We start from the raw sequence: 19,913 nt of genomic DNA on the forward strand, positions 1-19,913 counted from the left end.
CGCGCGCAAATATTTACACTCTGCCACATCGAATAAATCCAGGCACATTTTCCTGCAAATACTCTAGCGCGCGCACACGTACTTCGCGGGCACCCACGTCCTCTGTCTCTCACTGACAGATACAGACATTTACCCACGTAGGCCAGGAGAGCGCTAACGACGGTCCTGTGACTCCACGCAGGTTCCTGGGACACGCCTTTTACATTGTTACTGAACCGATCAGCGAACACGGACAAACCTGCCAACACTTAAGTCTACTCGCTGGATTTCATCTCCATGGCAACAAGCATGGAAGGTGAGACGTCGCTGCCTGCGAAGTAACTTTCTCCCCCTGCCCTCCGCATTAACTGACAGGGTTCCAGTGAAGGTCCGGATGAGAAGCCAGTCTTCATTCTCTTGTATTTCTGAAGCTAGGGAGCGGGAAAGGGAAGGGGGTGAGGGATGCAGCCTGCAGGTCTGGTCAGTTCAGATTCTAAAGGAGAAAAGAGCCCTGATGTTTCCGCTGCTGCTGCTGCTGCTGGTGGTGCCAAAAAAGAAAAAAAAATGTGTTTTGTGTTTGCAGTTAGCTTTCTGATGCTTCTCCCGTAATGTTTTGTAGGAGGTTTCTATGCTTCCTTAGTTTAATATGTCCAAAGAGAACTGGAGACAAACAAGGCAGAACGATAATGACAGTCCAGGTTTCTCTAGTGAGATATTTTGAAAATTTTCAGACCAGATATCCAGTGCTTTGAAAAGATCCAATGTCAGAGTCCTTGGGGAGCCATGTGAAGATTCTCTTAAGGTTGAAATCTGAAAGGTTGGAGGCGAGCGGGGTGGGGATTCTGGCAGATCCCGGGGTTTTGGATCTCTGGGAAGGCCTGAAATTTATGCACTTCATCATGATGAAGACATCTGGGTTTGTAATTTAAGGTTTTCCTTTAATTCCAACACATCCCATTCCTAACGATTAACTAGCTCTGTGCAGAAGTGGCCTGAATAATGGGATTTTCCCTGTTTACTTTGAATGGGATTTAATAACCTTGATATTCTGTGGGGGATGTGTATATGTGTGTATGGGAGGATTCATTATTTTTTAAGCCTGGGTTTTCTTACGTGTCTCATTTCATGAAATCACGAGTATTCATATTATTAGTGTTAAAGATTACTATATCTGATATCCAGTATCAAAATACTTTTCACCAAGATTACCATATTCCACTATAATAGTGTTATTTCAATATACTGTTTGAACTATCATTAATAGATAAATAAACCAGAGGAAAAAAACCTATTGATTAAAATAAAATACAGGAGGTTCTTTTTTTATGGGCATATTCTTTTCAATATTGGCTTCTGTAATTGCTCATTCTGACATGCAAACTATAGGTTTCTGAAAAGTGAAATTTTGTATTTTTAATCAGTAAACTTATTCACAGAAGGAAAAAATCACATACAACATTCGTGTGTATGAAAGGATATATATATCAATATATAACAGTATAACAGTTAGGATATATATAACAGTATAAAAATACTGTTATCTTCGCTTGAATACTCACAATGGTATGATTTGTATGACTGATCATAGAAAGACTTTGTTTATTGGTTATTAACTACAAAGCTATTGAGTGAGATTTTGGCCTTTTGGTCTACAGGTATACCATTGGCCCAGTCCTATGACTCATCAGGACTTAAAAATCCCAGTTCCTGACAATTGCCATGAAGGAAATGATGTACTTTCAACTCAATTGCTCATTTCTAAAGTACCTAAATGTTGACCTCCTTATCCATTTTTTGTGGTGTAGCATATTTAAAATAACTTCTACCACACAATTTTACATCTACTCTTTTTTTTTGAAAATTCATTTCTTTTTTCTCAACAGGGTTTATTTATCCTGGTTTTGAAACTTCATGGTCTAAATGTCTCTCATTTTTCTATTTCCCAGTAAACAAGATATTAAGATGATGTTTTCCTTCTGAGGTAGGCATTAAAATGTCTGTTTTACAGAACCTAATGATTTGTTTTGCTTTTCCATCTCTGTCACACATTAGAGAAAGTGAAAATGTATCTTTTATCCCCATTCATTGAGTAATTCCAGGTATCTTATTAATTATGAAGAAGTCAATATTGTAATTGGAGAGTTCCCTTTATTTTTAACAGTATTTTGTTACTAGCAATACTTTTTTTTACCAAATTATGCTCTATATCAATAGAAAGGTGCAAAACTCATTGCACTAAACAATATATTCTCAAAAACTCTATTTTATTTTATTATGTTATGTTAATCGCCATACATTACATCATTAGTTTTTGATGTTATTCTCAAAAACTTTCGACTTGCTGTTGAAATGAGACAAGTTGTTCATTCACACAGCAAGTAAAATGGGAAGTTTAGGCAATGTTTGAAAAATTTAGGCCTGAAAATACTGGTTTTTCAATTGCTACACCTATGGCTTAAATTACCAAGAGCATCTATTTGCTGGACATATTGTTAGGCAATTGCTTAACTTTTTATTTATTTGCTTGTGTAGACACAGCTTGCAGCAATGGCCAGACTTTTTTTCAATGTTTAAATACTACCCCTTTAGTTGTTTACCTTGACTTGTATTTTGTTTTCATCTTTAGTATAAGGTAGAATTTTAAAATAAATATACAAGTCCAAGTTCTTCCTTTTGAGATATTAATAAAACCCCTGTTCTTTATCACCCCAATTTTTGGTTACAAATGGAAATTTCCTAGTTCTTTGAACCCCAACTGAATTTACTTGGCTCTACTTTTAAAAGTTGAATACAGAATCATGTCATTATTGGAAATAATTGGTCTTTAGATCTAAACTTTTGCACTTAAATTTTTGTGCAAGTAAAAACTCTTTTTTGTCAAGTTTCTTTTATCATTTGGCTTCATTTATTCATTACCCATCACTCCAAAACCCTCTTCAGTTTAGTGTCCCTCATGGACATTCAACCGAAATTTTTAAAATGATGAAAAAATTCTGAATGCCAAACCCAAGGCCCTGTTTTTCAGCACTTAGTGTCCATCACCACTGCAGAATTTGACACTGTTTACCAACACCTTTAGAAACTCTAGCTTCCTTTGTTCCAAGTGAACTTCTTACCACAGATTCCCTTATGACTCTGATCATTCCTTATACAACTCCACTAGCAGATCCTGCACTCTTCTTGTAAGAGAGGGATTCTCTGAGGCTCATTGCTAGGCTTCTTTCATCTTCAATCCTTTTTGGTGACGGCAAATAGAACCTTAATGGGTTTACATCAAAATTGCTTTCTGGATCAATCCAGAACAAGTAGATCTGGCTCCTACAGTAACACTTGAAATATTTGAAAGCAGCTAGCGTCCTCCTTGCTCTTCCCTTTTCTGCAAAACTCAGCAATTCTTTCCTTGTCTTAAGTTTTGATCTATAAATGCTTCTATGTATTAAACTCTCTTCATCCGGAGGCATTCTTCCACACAAGCTTTATTTGTCAATAATATCCTTAAGATAGTCTCCCCACCAACAATTTTATGCTGGACAACATGATCTGGGTTAATTTGTTTAAAACTGCTTATTGAATGTCTACTATGTGCTAGGTATGGACACCATAAGTTCACTGAGACCAGAACTAAACTTGTCATTTACTTTCTAAATTTACACTTTGCTCATATTTTCTTTATTTTGGTTAATGAAATCACTATCTTTACACTTGTCCAGGCTTAATAGAGTGGAGTCATCTTTGATACCTCTCTCTCTCCATGGCCCGCTACCTTCCATCATTTGCCAAAACAATCCCCAATATCTTTATAAATATCTTTCAAACCCATTTCCTCTCCCACACATCTACTTTGTTAGTCCAAGCCCGAATTGCTTCTCAGCTGGACCATTTCTTTCCCATGATGGTCCCTCCCTGAAATCTTTGTCTATTTTGTCCTCATCATCAAACAACTCAGCCTTTAGGCAAATAAATGGCAAAGTCTTAGCCTGACAGTCAAGAGATTTCACATTTTGGCTCAACCTACCTTTCCAATGTTTTGTTTCCCATACTCCCCTTTACTAGTGCCAAATTGTTCTGAACAAATTGCTCCTCTGAACAAATTCAGCACTTTTTCACCTTCTTTTATTGTCATGCTGTTTCCTTCCTCACATACCTAAATCTTCTGTCTTTCAAGACTCAGCTCAAATACAATCTCTTACAAGAAAAACTTTCCTGATCCCTAAATGAGTGAAATCTCTATTCCCTCCAAATTTGTTAATCTTTGCATCTCTTTTGTCATCAAGATTTAAAGATAATAATACTAACCCTGTATGGTTATTATGGGGGTTAAATAAAATAACAGATGTGAAGCTAATGTTTGGGACACAGTATATGTTAAATGCAAGTTTACTCCCTCATCCTTTCTATTGCCTTTGTAGAAACCCATGCTGTTTTCTTCCTATTTGTGCATAGACCTCTCCCTTACAGGTTGGAATCACTTAGAGTACAAATCCTGTGAATCTTTCTGGGAATGCTATTATTAATCAATCTGATAAAAATGAACAAGAAACACTGAACTCTGAGCTGCTGAATTTTGATATTTATCTTCAAGGCCAATTTTTTTTTAAATCAAACAAAAGTTTTCTTATTCATTTCAACTAAATGTTAAACATTTTTTGACATGTTTTCTGGATGCCTAAAAATCAGATTTTCAGAAACCAGAACTTTATTCATCAAAAATTATATTTTTCAATAAATTTACTTTGATTCAGTTCAAATATTTTTTGGGATACCTATGATATGCTGGGAACTATAATCAGTAGTTGAGAACTAGTTATTTTTCCATTAAAAAGGAAAGTAATTCACAGATTGTCTGAGACTCTCAGAACAAGGCATATCTGGTATGTTAGATAATTTAATAAGGGATGTTTTTATCTCAAATTCAGAAGATACTGTGTTTTCATTTTAATAGCGATAAATGAGTTGAGTGTTATATTGCTACAGCTAGAAAATACCTCTTTTTTTTTTTTTTTTTGTCTGTTTGGTCAGTTGATGGGTTTTAATAAGAATAACAGGGGCGCCTGGGTGGCTCAGTCATTAAGTGTCTGCCTTCGGCTCAGGTCATGATCCCAGGGTCCTGGGATCGAGCCCTATATCGGGATCCCTGCTCTGTGGGAAGCCTGCTTCTCTCTCTCCCACTCCCCCTGCCTGTGTTCCCTCTCTCACTCTGTCTCTCTCTCTCTGTGAAATAAATAAAATCTTAAAAAAATAATAATAATACGAATAACAGAGATTAGTGGATTAATCATTAAGAGCTAACGGACTTAACTCTTCTAATGATCAGCTATGACCCTGTGTCTTTGTCTGCATTATGATTTTTAAAAACACATAAATAAATTGAACTAATACCATAATTATACACAGTTTAGGTTGTTTCTACATAATGGCAAAACGAACTAGCTGAAAAATGTACAGATTCTTAAAACTGCTCAGATGTTTTAACTTTTGTGCTACCAATTGTTGCAAGTTTGGTTCCTCAGAAACCAGACTCTGAGGCAGAGTTTAGTGTGAGAACGTTTATTAAGTAGTACCCTTGGGCTCAACACTTGCGGAAGAGTGGGGAAGTAAGCAGGAGTGGGCAAAAGTTGAGCTGTAATGTGGAAGCAGTGACTGTCTTGGTTTACTCCATGTATAACTCTAGATCTAGAATGGTCTTTCCGAATTGTGCTCCTTTGAGTCAAGATGACCAGGCCTTTTACTCTTGCATCAATCAGTCATTAAAAATGGTCTGCCCTAGGAACAGAAGTGACCTTGCATGAGGCAGGCAGCTCCCCATGAAAGGAGCTACAGCTGAAGACTATCTGGTGGCAACACTCCCAGCTGCTGGGTAACAAGTCCTCCATTGAAGGGAGCCTAGACACCCCACACCACAGTGTCCACCAATAAACCAGGTTGATTGCCTCCTTGTACCCACATGTCCTCTGAAATATTCAAGTGATATAACCTAGCAAAGTCATGACTCTAGTGAAAAAATACTTCAAACTAGCTACTTGGCTGAATCAGTCAGTTACACAACAAAGGTTTGGTTCAACATTTCCATGCAGAAACATCCTGCTTTGCAGCTTCTCCACTTGTCAAGCAAATGAACCAGAGAATAAATGGATCTCAACCAAAGACCTTTAGCTGACAAAAGCAATAAAAGTAGAGATTTCTTCAGAAAAAAAGTTCTTGTTAAGTCCCAAGGTCATTAGATATTCAGTCCAGTCTCATGTCTTCCACAGGATAAATAGTACAAGAGATTAATCAGAAAAATCACTCTGAGTCACCTAAGTGATACTAAATTTAAAAAAAAATAGAGTATAATCACTATATATATATTAGGACAGAAATAATGATTTGATGGAAAGAAGTTTAACAGAGAAGTTGGAAACAATATTTTTCCTTTTATTAAACAAACAAGTCAAATAACAGCATACTACAGAATGTATTAAATATTCCTGACACTTAAGGTTTGAAGATAAAGCTGTTTTGTAATCCAAACTATTACAAAATAAGATATTGGTTAATATTAACTGGCTTATTCATTGGTGAATAACTTTGAAAGCTACAAGTTTGTTCTTATTAATTACTTCCTTTTACTCCTTACATCCCGTACCTCTTCTACATCAGTTGTTTTCTGAAAATTGAATCCAAAAAACAATCTGAAGGGTCAGCCATTTTAATAAGTAATTCTCAAGAATTGTTACAAAATGCAAACACAAAAAATTTATTATTCTCTGTTTTTGGATGACAAGCTATTTGGTAAAAGTCCCTTCAAGAAGGGTGACTATGAGTTAGTAACCATTTGATTTAATTAACTAATCTTAATTTTTATTAATTAATTTAATTAACATTAAGACATCAAATGGGAAAATCTATTTTGTTTCAATCCAACACGTACTTTCTGAACACTTCTGCTGTAGTTTTAGAATCTCAGTACAGAAGGAGCTTAGGACTGGGAATCTGCTTGGGAAGAGAACTGGGGAGCTCATCTTGAAGCTGAATGTTTTTAGAAAATGTGCTATTTAACTTGGGTTTTATGTTTATTTAGGGTGCTGAAAGCTAATGGGGATGGTGGGGAGATGGTTGATGATCCATAGCTACTGCTGCTTACTATTTGCAGGATGCTATGTTGGGTACAGGTCTTATTAAAATAATTTTAAAAACACAATTTATCTCTTTAAGAAATTAAAATTTAGCATATGGAGTGGTAGTGGGAAAGAAAACACAAGTACATAAGTCTAAAAGCTAAGAGAATGAAAAAGAGAGAAGATATTACACCTATTTAAAAGGATTGGAATCTGTATCAGACAAAATGGCACTGGAGATAGACCTCAAAACATGGACCTTAGAGAGCTTGACCAGCTCACACCCTATGATTATATATGGTGTTATCTACACATGCAAAAATGAAGTAAAAATTCAGGTCAAGGAAGCAGTGACTTAACCATCTCACAATGAATCAAAAGCTTCTAGGGTCAATTACTTGAATATTCACTTTCATACCTGATTTTATATTTAGTGTATATAGATAGTTTCAGGTATCCACAAAGGCAATTCTGTAATTACTACAAGAAAAGTAGCATCTCCAGTGCCATTTTGATCCTGATCCATTTCTGATGTTTTCACACATCTTTTGTGAGTTAAGTCAAGAGGGTTTGAAAACTGCCAGATTTTAGAAAACAATTACCTGCTCAATACCATACATGAATAACACTAAACTGAGTCCAATTTTGTATCTAGGCCAAGAGGGGACTCCAGCAGGAATTCTGAAGAGCCATAATGATGTGACAGTGAATAATGAGTAGTACCTACTGTGGCAACTCTTCAGCTAAGATGAGTGTCAACGAAGTATCAGCTTTTTCATTGACTCTGGAGCAAAAAACTGGCTTTGCTTTTGTTGGGATTTTGTGTATCTTCTTGGGACTTCTTATTATCAGATGCTTCAAAATCCTGTTAGACCCGTATAGTAGCATGCCCTCCTCTACATGGGAAGATGAAGTTGAAGAGTTTGATAAAGGGACATTTGAATATGCACTTGCATGAGAATTCTACCTTTAGGGTTTTTAGGGTTATGCCACTGGGACACATGGAATATACAACTGTAATTTCCTTGAACATACTGGAAGAGGCTCATTTCATTCAGTAAATTCAATAAACATGTGTAGTTGGACAAGTCATCTAATCTGTATGGACTTCAGTGAGGAGGTTAATCAGAGAATTTTTAATGTCCCTTTCAATTCTAGTGCCCTATGAACTCTGTGAACGTATCTGGAAATCCAGAGATCTGAGATGAATGAAGATTTGAGATGTCATTAGAAGTTTTTCAGTTAGGAGTCTAAAGTCTTGTGATTTGAATTCTAATGTTGACTTAGTCAAGAACTAGCTTTATGACCTAGAAAGCTAGCTAAGGAGCACCTTTCCACACCTGCAAAACAAGAATAAAGAAACCTATCCTGCATATCTTACAGGGATGTTGAGAGGACAAAGTGATGTATAATGAATGTGAAAGCAATTTGAAAACCATAAAACACTGTTGAAACATACCTTGCAATCATTATTTATTACCCTCATTGGCAATAGAAATAGAGATCCTCAAACCTCAAGAACCAATGGCTTAGTGTAAGTTATTCCCTCTTCAATCTTCATTCTCTTCATTTGATATATGAAAGGATAGAATTATATTATTCTAAAATTCTTTCCAACTACAAAATTCTGACTCTTTATGATTACCAAATGGAGGAATATAGTAGGAGATAAATAAATACAAAAATATTTGTGTCACCAGAACACAAAACTGCCAAACATACCAAAAAAAAGAATGACTAATATTTACTAAGAGTTAGCCCTAAATTGGGTGCTTTCCACTTATTATGTGATTTGATACCCTTATGAATCCTTTGAGTTCAACACTACTATTTCCATTCTATTATCTTAATGTCACAGATGAGGAACTGAAGCTGAGAGAGATTAACTTCCCAAGGTCATCAAGCTAGAGAGTGGTTGTGTTAGGAATTGAACGTGGGCAGTCTAATGTCCGAGACATTGTTTGTAAACATCATGCTGTACTCTGAGACACTATCCTCAACATTTCTATATACTTTACAAATATGGTTACTGCTCAAGTCTACGGCACTCCAAAACAAGCTGTCTCATTCCTGATACTTTCCATGTCCTAGTAGACTTAGAACACATCTGTGTTGTTTGTTAATCATCTGGACCAAACCCACACCTCAAGGAGCTCTTTGAACCCCAGTAGGTACAGGAGTGTCAGCCTGGGACACCTTATAGCCAGTTAGTAGTTTTGTCCAAGAACATCTCATTGAGCCAAGTCAGCTGGACACACTGAAAGTTACGTGTGCCCAGGACACTAGGTATCTCCTTTGTGACCCAGGCTTCTAAAGTACTTGTTAAGATATGCATCCAAGTGTGAGATGCACCATTTGTCCCCCAGGGAAGACACCCAACAAGACCCTCCGTTTTGGTGACTGGAACATAACAAGGACAGATTTTTACTTCAAAAAGAAGATCCTAAAACCCAAAACACAAGAAAACTTTATGAAGTATGAGCATTGTTTCTGAAAGTTCAACACTCACCAGCTTTTCAGATATCATCAATTCCACCATAGTATTATTTTCAGTCCCACTAAACGGAAATTCTTTTAACCAAAAGTGTCTTCATCCATGGCATTTATTCATGATCTATTGTTCACCTTAGACTTTTTGGGGGCAGTAGGGGATAGAATGGTCAGTGTCTATATTTTCAGAGCCAGAAACAATATAAAAAATATGAAGAACGGTTACAGTATGGATACATCATGGAAACTTCATGAAATGCTCATTTTTCTAGGAATGTCCAATGTCATAGTCAGATCATCCTCTAGCTGCCCCTTCCTTAGAGCCCCATCAGGAAAGACCAGAGTTAAAATAGAGGAGCATACCTCCAGACAGTTTCCTCCTGTTACCTTACCCACATGTCTGAAAAGCCTAAATTGGGTTTACCTTTCAAGGTTGGCTTTATGGATGGTGTAATTTCATCCATATCCTCCAAACCATGTCCCATCTGCTCCAGAACGTCTGAATCCCCTTAATAGAGAACGAAGACGTTCATTTCACAGTTAGAGATAAAAGGCTTAGAATGAAAATGTCTGGTTGATGTAAGACCAAGACTAAAACTAACTCACATGACACTGTAGTCAGGCAGGCAAGCAGCAAGGAAAAAGGAAATTGGCCACTATAGGACGCATTCACAGTCTTTGGCAGAGGAAAAAGGTTAAGGAATAAATAGGTGGGCTCCTGAAAGAAGGAGGGGGTTGAGGGAATGGTTGAAGTAAAAGGGGACTGGGGTGGCAGAAGTAACTGACACCGAGTTCACAGCTTCCATCCAGGGCCAGGGCAGTGAATAAGGCTTGTTTTGAGTCCCAGCCCTGTCTTAGCTGTTCTAAATAATAGCAACAGCAAGATGAATCTGAAATGAATTTGAATCTGAAAAGCATAATTCCTATGCCTTGTATGTGGGGAATCAGAACCCTTTGTTGAACAGATAAATGCCTTGTACTTAAGAGCAGAGTGAGTTAGTGGTACATAGTTGTAATTCTGTCTCTATTTCCGAAATAGCCTCATGACATTAGCCTGATTGGTTAGCATGACATTTGCCTAAAAGCGTCTAAGGGGTTTTACTTAGGTTTCTGCAGACCCTTTTCTACAATCCAGCATCTGTTCACCCACCTACCTTTCCTCCTACTTTAATGGGCATAGTACCTCTCCCAATGTCTAATGATTCACCCTGGAATCTTAGATGTGACTAAGTAAAACTCATCAGTCAATTGTAAATATTTCCAAAATAGTAAAAGTGCTTAAGTACAAACCAGGACTGATCTAAATCCAACACACAAATTAACTCATTTAATCCCCTCGATAACTTTACAACAAGGTAGGTAACATTATTATCCACAATTGCATTTTACAGATGCGAAAGTCAAGGCACAGAGAGATTGACGAATTTGCCAGAGCTCACACAGGAAGTGGCACAGCTGGGATGTGAGTTGAGCATACACATTTCAGAGTCTTGCTCCTAGCCCCTGTGTCAAGCTACAACCGTGCTGCTCAGGCAGCTGGAAATCACTTGGATAGCTTCTTATAAAAGACCAGGAGGATTCATTCAATCACCCCGATTGCAAACCAATGACAGAACGTAAACAGAGGAATTGTTTGTGCTGTCTTAATAATCACCACCTCACAGATCTGAGCAAAACCTTTCCCTCAACAAAACGAAAAAACCGGGTTTGATATAAATATTTTACCAGGTAGAGACCAAAAGGCCACTGGGAAACTTACCCACAGTTTCATTCTTGCTTAAAACAGTTTCCTCACTAGGTAGAAATATTTTCAATAAATCACTGATTCTACATTCAATCTGCTCACTTCCTATGCAGAGAAGAATTAAGCTAATATCTACTATAAGCAAGATAAAATGATCTCAAATACCATCTTCTGGTTAAAAAGTGTAGAAATTCTCTCCGGAAGCCTAGATTTTGCTGTACATGCTAAACAATAGGAGGTCACCAGGAATCATGTGAAGACAATGGGATTCAATTTATTTAGCACCAAACAACTGTAGCACTGCTTATATTTTGCTAGATGATTACTGTTGAGCAATCCACCTCCCCTTATGAATTAAAGAAACTTTATGTGACTTCCTGTCTAAATGGATTAATGGTTTACTACCGGTTACTAGCTGAGGTGGTACTTAAGTTTCCTCAGGGCTAATGACTGGGCAGTGCCCACAGTTTTATTCCACACCAATCACTGCTCAATCATCTCTTTCAAGGAAGAGTCTAACCAATAAGAAGAAGCCTACGATTCTGGGCTGAAAGCTAATTGCCCCATATATGCCTGGGTGATGTTGAAACAGGTAACACTTCCTGAGAAGAAGACTCCTTCTTCTGGTGGTAAGTTAAACATTTCTGGGTAGGGTAAAAATCACACTTAATATTATGTCATAAAGTGGATTCTGAGGAGTGGCGTAAAGGCAAAGGATGTCGAGGACTATGATGAGAAGTGGTATATTCTATAAAAACTAAAGAGATGACAGTTTCACTTATAATTTCCCCCATAAAAGGTTATTTGCAAGTTGAAGTTAAGATTTTTTTTTTTTTTTTAGTTCAAAGAAATAGCCTAAGAACTTCAGGAGAGAGGCAAGTTTTTGTTTGTATTTGTTTTTCTAAAAAGCCAAAATTTAAGGTATCAATAAAGAAATATTATTCTAGTTAAAGAATGTTCTAAGGTGGGCTCATGGATTGTAAAGTGATTATGTAGTCTATTTATCTCATGGTCAAATACAAGCTTCTCAATGAATTTGAGACTATTTCATTAAAGGGAATCAATAGGGCATGATTATTTTACCTAAATATAGCATACAACTTTATTAAGGACTGAGGTTTATTTCCTTACCCTGAATACTCATATTTTTTTAAAGAGTCCATGATAGCATTTGTAAAACATACAAATGTATGAGCAAATAAAAGGCTAGTAAAAGATCCAAGAATTTACAGAGCTATCTTCCTCACAGGATATATTGTGATAAACTAATAGCATGTATTTCTTAGAAGTTTTAAAAATATTTTAAAACTTTTATAATCATCATATAATAAAATCATTACATAATATGTATTCATATCAGTAATAAAATACTTTGCAGTTTCAACATTTAGTAACATCAATGAACTGTGTTTCAGACAGAACTGAGAATATTCTCATCAGTTCTTACTGTACTCGGTTGGTAGAGTTATATCTTTTCTAAAATCGTATTAAATCCAACTGCACTGAGTCTAAGCAAATACTACAAACACAGATAACAGTTTAATGACTGCACTGAAAATTCTGTTTGCTGAAGCAGTTCCCCAGTTATTTATTATGGGATTTAATTGCTCAGGTGACTAAAATTCCTGGACAGGTAGTTTTTAATGAAACGAATTTAAAATTGTATGTCTTGTGATATAAAACTGCTACCTCATAGCCCCATTCCTACTTAAGTGTATTTATATTTCTTGAAACAAGTTTACTTTTCTTTTTCAATGGCAGCTTTGAAGAACATCCTGAAGATTGTATAGCAGACAATGCATCAAGAATCTATTTATTGAGTCCTTCTAAAACAAAAGCGAGGAGCTCCCTAATGTAAACACCTAGGGTTTATTTTGAGGAGGAAAGACATAGATTTAAAAAAAAAAAAAAGCAACCATAAAGTAGACAGCTTGGTCCAAAAAAAAAAAAAAATCCACTTTGGAAGATGTCTCTGAACAACTCTTCCAATGTATTTCTGGATTCAGTGCCCAGTAATAGCAATCGCTTTCAAGTTAATGTCATAAACGAGAGCCATGAAAGCAGTGCAGCTGTGGATAACAATGCCGACCCTCCACATTATGAGGAAACCTCTTTTGGGGATGAAACCCAGAACAGATTCAGAATCAGCTTTAGGCCTGGGAATCAGGAGTGTTATGACAGTTTCCTCCAAAATGGAGAAAACGCTAAAACAGATGCCAGTTTTCATGCTTACGATTCTCACACAAACACATACTACCTACAAACCTTTGGCCACAACACCGTGGATGCCGTTCCCAAGATTGAGTACTATCGCAACACGGGTAGCGTCAGCGGGCCCAAGGTCAACCGACCCAGCCTGCTGGAGATTCACGAGCAACTTGCAAAGGTAAGTTTCAGGGCACGGGCAAGTATCTTCCCTTACTCCTTCAGGCGATCTCCTGCTCTTTAATAATGCTCTGAATGTCACAGTGTCTGGTGGAGAGGTCTATTCCGAACCACCCTTCTTCCTGACATGACTGTCCCTAGTTCCCGATAACCAGAAAATACACAGAAGTGTCCCACGAATGTTCACTGACTGAGCACAGAGAACGAAAGAATTAGTTCTGAAAGTTAGGCAATGTGTTGTATCTTGTTTACAGTTATCATCTACTCAATGCACACTTGGTTAAACATGTCAAGCTAAATCCGAAGCTGGTTTCACCTTAGTTTTAATGCCTCCACAACAGTTGTAAAAAAAGAAAAAATCACGGGCGCTTGCTGTAGTTAATACTGTGGTTCCAGCCTTTAGAGCATGTGGGTATTTTATATTCTTTAAAGAGAGAGCAAAGATTTATAAGATTCAGCATTTTATCCCTTCTTCAAAACTTTGCCTGAGGCTCCTGAATGCACTTAAGCATGTAAAAGTAACTAAATTAAATTTAAGTACAGAAGCAACAGACATGGCTAAACTTTTCATTATTTCAGGAATATAGCCTGGGTTCCCAAATCTGCTAGAAGCATGAGGCAGCACTTTTTCTAATCTTGTAGCAAATCAGTTATAAACTCAGTAGATTTTTTCTTCTATACTTTGCTCTAAAATAGGTTGAAGCACTTTATCTTCTTGCTCTTCTGGAACACAGTTTGGAATGAATATCATTCTTTATGGGTATAACTACTTGCTAAAAAGAATAATTAGCTGTCACATACCCAAATGTAGTTTACTTTTGCTCAGGTTTTGAGGTAAAAGAAAAAATTGACTGAAACAATTCCTTTCATATTCATTTATTCAACAATTTTTTTTTTTTAATCAAATGATTATCCACTCTGGGGAGTCTAGGAATATTGCTCTCAAGAAAGATGCTAGTAAAGGTGAAAATTCCCTTTAGTTTCTGTTCATTCTTCTTTCCACAAGGATACCCATCTCTAAAACTTACTCCCCTGATTACCCAAGGTCCCTGACTCTGCATCCTACCACCAGAGACTGAGAGACTTCCTGAGGGGAGCCCATGCTGTGAACTCTAGCCTTATCTCTTCTCCCCACCAAGCCTTACTTGTCCCATGTACCATATTGGCAACACTGGGCTGAATGGCTGGTTTCTTTACAGATATAAGATTTAGACTTTATCTGGGATATTTGGCATCTTCATCAAAAGAAGTTAGCAATGTGAGAAAAAAATAGCAGCCCCCATTAAGAATTTTGAGAAGAGGGTTGATTTGAAGCTCCTGAAATCAGACTGCGGTGTCACTTTGCATTGTGTAGAAAAGAGGAAAGAAGAGAGAAAGAGGAGAAGGAAAAGAGGGAGAAGTGTGTTGCGAGAAGAGAGCACAAGGAGTTTTCAAGATATGGGAAAGGCAGAAAAAGAAATTTAGGGCATTATAAAGAGGTTTCAATTTATTCTGAAGAAGGAAAATGAGCCAAAGTTCTTTTTAAAAAGACCTGAAATTTTCTCCCACCATAATCAACCTCATTACACATGATAATTTTTAAAGCTGCATCCCTCATAAAATTGCCATCAAAATTTAAATATTCTCACTCACATTCCTCCCCCAATTTACAACAAAACAAAATAAAACTCCAATTCCATTAAAAAGGAAATGGAGCAAACTCACATTGTTCTTTGGACTAGTGTTGAGAGAAACGTAGCTTATTTACAATTCCCAAAGCCACAGTTTATGTCAATCTTTACATTAGGGGAGGAAAAACTCTCAGGGAACAATGGTCGGGTTGGTTGTTCAAAAGCCATCTGAATGACCGTGGTAGAAATGCAATAGCTGCAATTGACAGATTGCACAGCTGTTTGCAATATCATATTCTTTTTGAAAAGATAAAATGAGACAAAGGACTGCACTTTGACTTCAAGCACTTTTTTCTCTGCTACAAAGGAATAGCAAATTAAATAGTTTAAAAATAAGGTTTAGGCCCTGGGTGCTTGGGTGGCACAGTCCATTAAGCTTCCGACTCGGTTTAGGCTCAGGTGCTGATCTCAGGATCGTAAGACTGAGCCCTGTGTTGGGCTCTGCACTTAGCGCAGAATCTGCTTGAGATTCTCTCTCCCTCTCCCTCTGCCCCTCCTGCTCGTATTCTCTCTCTAAAATAAATAAATAAATCTTAAAAAAAAAAAAAATTAGGTTTAGGCCCAATGCCCTGAATAATCATTCTGAATGAATGAGTGTAGTAATAAGTCACTCTTTCTATGAATTTGACCCTTACTTACCAAGATACCTCATCTTGATTAAATGGTACTGAGATATCCACATAGCTAAATTGGGAGCAGAATTCAAATACAACCATGGAATCCACATTCTAGTGTTTCTAAAACTGTAGGGCCCAGTTCACCTCTCCACATGTTCTACTTCTGTGCTATCCTTCGGTATCAGACATGAACAATCCAGGCCTTCTTCAATTCATCTCTTTCTTCCTTGTTAGTGAATTTGATTCTATTTTCCCCTGCTTAGAAGCATAAAAGATGAAGATCTATAGTGGAATGTAGCTAGGCTGCTCCCTCCTCTGGCCTTTGACATTTTTATGGTGGTCCCTCAAACTACAACTAGGAACAATCAATAGAGCAAACATTGTATAATAATACTCAGACACATCATAGATTTTGTATGTAAAAAATTATAAATGATAATGCTTACTTAAACAATTTAAAAGTGGGAAGCAATTGACATAGTACGAGTGACATTTTTTTTGTACCCATGATTCTAATGCTTTAAAAAGCCATCTAGGAATGGTACATTCATACTACATGACAGAACATATTTAGACAGAACCTATTTGTATTTTGTGCAAATCCCTGTTATAACTTCCAAGTCAGAAAAAAAAATGACATGAAAAGGTTTTCCTAATAGTTGAAATGAAAAATAGGTTTGAAAGACATTATTTCAAGTCTCTACCTTAACTGAAACTCTAGGAGTGATACTTATTGACAAAATTTGTAATCCCGATGATTTGAGATCATCGTTGAAGAAATCTTCTCATTTTCTACGTAGTAAAGAGCTAAATGCCTATACGGGTGGCTATGAATCATGGATTTCCAAAAACTTTAGTCAAAAGCAGGAAAATAATGACTCCACCCTTTACTTTCTCTGCAATATTATACAAGCTACTTAACTTCAACTGCTGTTGTAGGATGTTTGTAAATACTAGAGTTTATATGCATGTAAAGTCTAGTACGTTGCCTACAATGGTTAGAAACCCAGTAAATGGTTGTTGATGATGATGATGGTAATTTTTATATTAGCTGATTTTTATTTAAAAAGCAAAATATACACTGATAAATTATTTAACAACTACTAAAAAATGTATGATGAAATGTCTCTTATCTAATATAGATCTTCCATTATTCTCTGCAGGACTGTCATTACTGTCAATTTCTTATAAATCCTCCCAGAAATTTTCTATGCCTATACAAACATACAAATATATCTATAAGTATCTATATTCCTATCTAATTTTCTGTCTGTCGTTTTTTACAAACACATATTGAAACATACTTTACACATTGTCCTGCAATCCACTGTTTTCACTAAATAATATACATTGGAGTTCTTTCCATATCAAAACATGTATAATGATTGTTGGACATCTGACAAAGATTAATCTGGTATTTTTACTTTGTAAAAATAATTCTACTTGTAGTGTCCAGAATAATCCTTTGGCCACCTTTTTATACACAGTTCCTAACTACAGGGTTAACCAAAATGAAACTCCTTTTCAGCCTTACTAACCACATTGTTGTTAGCATTTCAGAAAAATATAATTATATAGAAATCAGGAAAATATACAGCCTTTCTATCAAAGTCAGTATTCTCATGTCATTGAAATAAACTGTCTATGAAGAGTATAAAATGCTATAAAAATTAAGATAGAAATATTATTTTTAAGGAAACCAACCATTTACAAACTCTTCCAAAACAAAGACAATGGAATGACTTCACATTGGGGCCAATAGGCTATTATTGACAAAAAGTAATTTGTGAGTAAAAAGCATTAGGAAAAGTAATTTGTGAATAAAAACCAATACACACACTCTGGTGTAAAAACAAACTTTTTATTCAGAGTTTTTTATGTATCAGACGGGGTGCTCACACTTGGCAAATTCTTGTTCAAACCTTAGAACAACCCTTCAGGGTAGGTACTGTTATTACTGCTATCTTATAGATAGCAAAGTTTTCATAAAATCCTATGGATCCTTTAGAAGAGAAAACAAAAACTTAAGTCAATACACTTCCAAGGTCAAGAAGCCAAGGTCATGTGTCTAATAAGTAGAACCCATGTCTGCATGACTCCAGAGTCCATGTTCTTTATCAGTACTTTCCATCCCCATAGCACTTTGCCTCAGCTCACTTGACAGCTACAGGAAATAGTGGAATTCAGGCTCAAAGAAGAAATTGCATTTCAGTCCTGATGGGCAGAACAGGAGATTCTGATTCCTTTCTTGGGGACTGTGCCAAAAGATCACATTGCTTCTCCTACAGAATTAATTGTAGGTCTCTTTTCATTGTCATCATCAAAAGCATTTATTAGCCTTTTATTTATAAGTGCTGCTGTATAAAGTGAGTTAAAGAGATTTGATTTCTACTCTCCAGAATTTTATTTTATATGTCAAATGACATTGTTATGGGTAGAAATAAAAGACATGTAGTCAAATATACAAACATTAAACCATATAAGCCAATGTATAAATGCTTATATTCTGTAAAAAGACAAACAAAAGTATACAAATGCATTCTCTGGAAAATAATATTTTCTAAAGTGTTTCAAAGTTCAAATTTGGAACTTCAGCATTCAAATTGGGGGTATCCAAAATTAGAAATATCACCAAGCCAAATAAAATAGACATGAAAATTGAGGCAATAAATGCCTTGAGGTAAGGACAACGGCCACCCGTAAAATATTTGTTGGAGTGAAAATCTGCAACTAAAGACTCATTCTAATATTTGCTAGAAGTTTTAGTTGTAGTCTTTAGTATTCAGTAATAGATGGTGAGTAAAGAAGGAGTTCCCTTGAAGTATATGTGGAAAATATTAAGAATCTTTTGGTTTTGGGCGCCTGGGTGGCTCAGTTGGTTAAGCGACTGCCTTCGGCCCAGGTCATGATCCTGGAGTCCCGGGATCGAGTCCCGCATCGGGCTTACCTGCTCAGCGGGGAGTCTGCTTCTCCCTCTCCTGCTCCCCCCTCTTGTGCTCTTTCTCTCTCTCACTCTCTCTCAAATAAATAAATAAAATCTTTAAAAAAAAAAAAAAAAGAATCTTTTGGTTTTATCTTCTTATGCTGTTTATTACACACATAGCCACCTTTGGCCTAAGTTATTAAAAATATAAGTCAATTTGCATGTGAGCTATGTGTTTTCAGATACAGTAAAAATACTGTGATCATAAATTGTGACCATTGGTAGTAATTTAGAAGCATGGTTTATAGTAACTGTTAAAACAAAACAAAAAAAAACCCCTCATTTTCATAATTTAAAATACTCCCCTTTATCGCAAAGGGCTAGTAATGTACAACCATAATAACGTTGATCAATAAGATATAGAAATGTGATTAGACTCAGACTTTTCATTCTGAAATGAACCTTAGGAATTATCTGATCCTTAATGGGATTGGTTTTAAAAAAAAAAAAATCCCAGGATTGTAAGACGTTTAAGTAGAATAATATTGGCCATATGTTAATAACTGTTGAAGTTGAGTGATAGGCACAGGAGATCTATTTATTCTCCCTACTACTGCATATATTTAAATATTTCAATAATAAAAGAAAGTTTAAAACAATTGGGAGGGAATCATGCAGTCCTAAATATTTATGGAGCTATTTCTCAATAATGGCCTAAGATTTCTATCATCCTGAGATTAAAGGGTGAAACCTAAAAACATGTATAGCAGCAAATATTATCTAGTTAGAATTTAAAGAATAAACATACTTATTTCTTTCTTCTTTGATGACAGCTAGAAAGGTATTTGTCATTTTTCTGGGGTCTGAAAAATCACACATTTTATATTAAGTAAAATAATTTATGTGATTGAAGTTTCACTAGTTTATCAATATTGGAGGGGAGAAATGGCCTTTCTTTCTTTTTCTTTCTTTCTTTCTTTCTTTCTTTCTTTCTTTCTTTCTTTCTTT

General features: G+C 36.1%; 2 protein-coding genes across 4 annotated transcripts in view; both read left to right on the forward strand.

The window, feature by feature from the left end:
• CTXN2 (cortexin 2) lies at positions 1-8,480 on the forward strand. Of its 2 annotated transcripts, none has more exons than XM_032417897.1 (2): positions 1-295; positions 7,732-8,480. In XM_032417897.1, the coding sequence occupies exon 2, from the start codon at positions 7,789-7,791 to the stop codon at positions 8,032-8,034; it is 246 nt and encodes an 81-aa protein (XP_032273788.1). In that variant the 5' UTR covers positions 1-295; positions 7,732-7,788; the 3' UTR covers positions 8,035-8,480. The 2 variants fall into 2 exon arrangements, with proteins under 2 accessions (XP_032273788.1, XP_032273790.1); XM_032417899.1 differs by lacking the exon at positions 1-295 and adding an exon at positions 1,889-1,960.
• A 4,774-nt stretch (positions 8,481-13,254) lies between these two features.
• The window catches only part of SLC12A1 (solute carrier family 12 member 1), an 85,812-nt gene continuing 79,153 nt past the window's right edge, over positions 13,255-19,913 (forward strand). For both annotated transcript variants that reach the window (XM_032417447.1, XM_032417448.1), the window contains exon 1: positions 13,255-13,696. In XM_032417447.1, the coding sequence (XP_032273338.1) occupies positions 13,277-13,696 (420 nt within the window). In that variant the 5' untranslated portion in view covers positions 13,255-13,276. The remainder of the gene's footprint in view (positions 13,697-19,913) is intronic.

The sequence above is a fragment of the Phoca vitulina genome, unplaced genomic scaffold (assembly GCF_004348235.1).
Source record: "Phoca vitulina isolate PV1807 unplaced genomic scaffold, GSC_HSeal_1.0 scaffold20, whole genome shotgun sequence".
Lineage (NCBI taxonomy): Eukaryota > Metazoa > Chordata > Mammalia > Carnivora > Phocidae > Phoca > Phoca vitulina.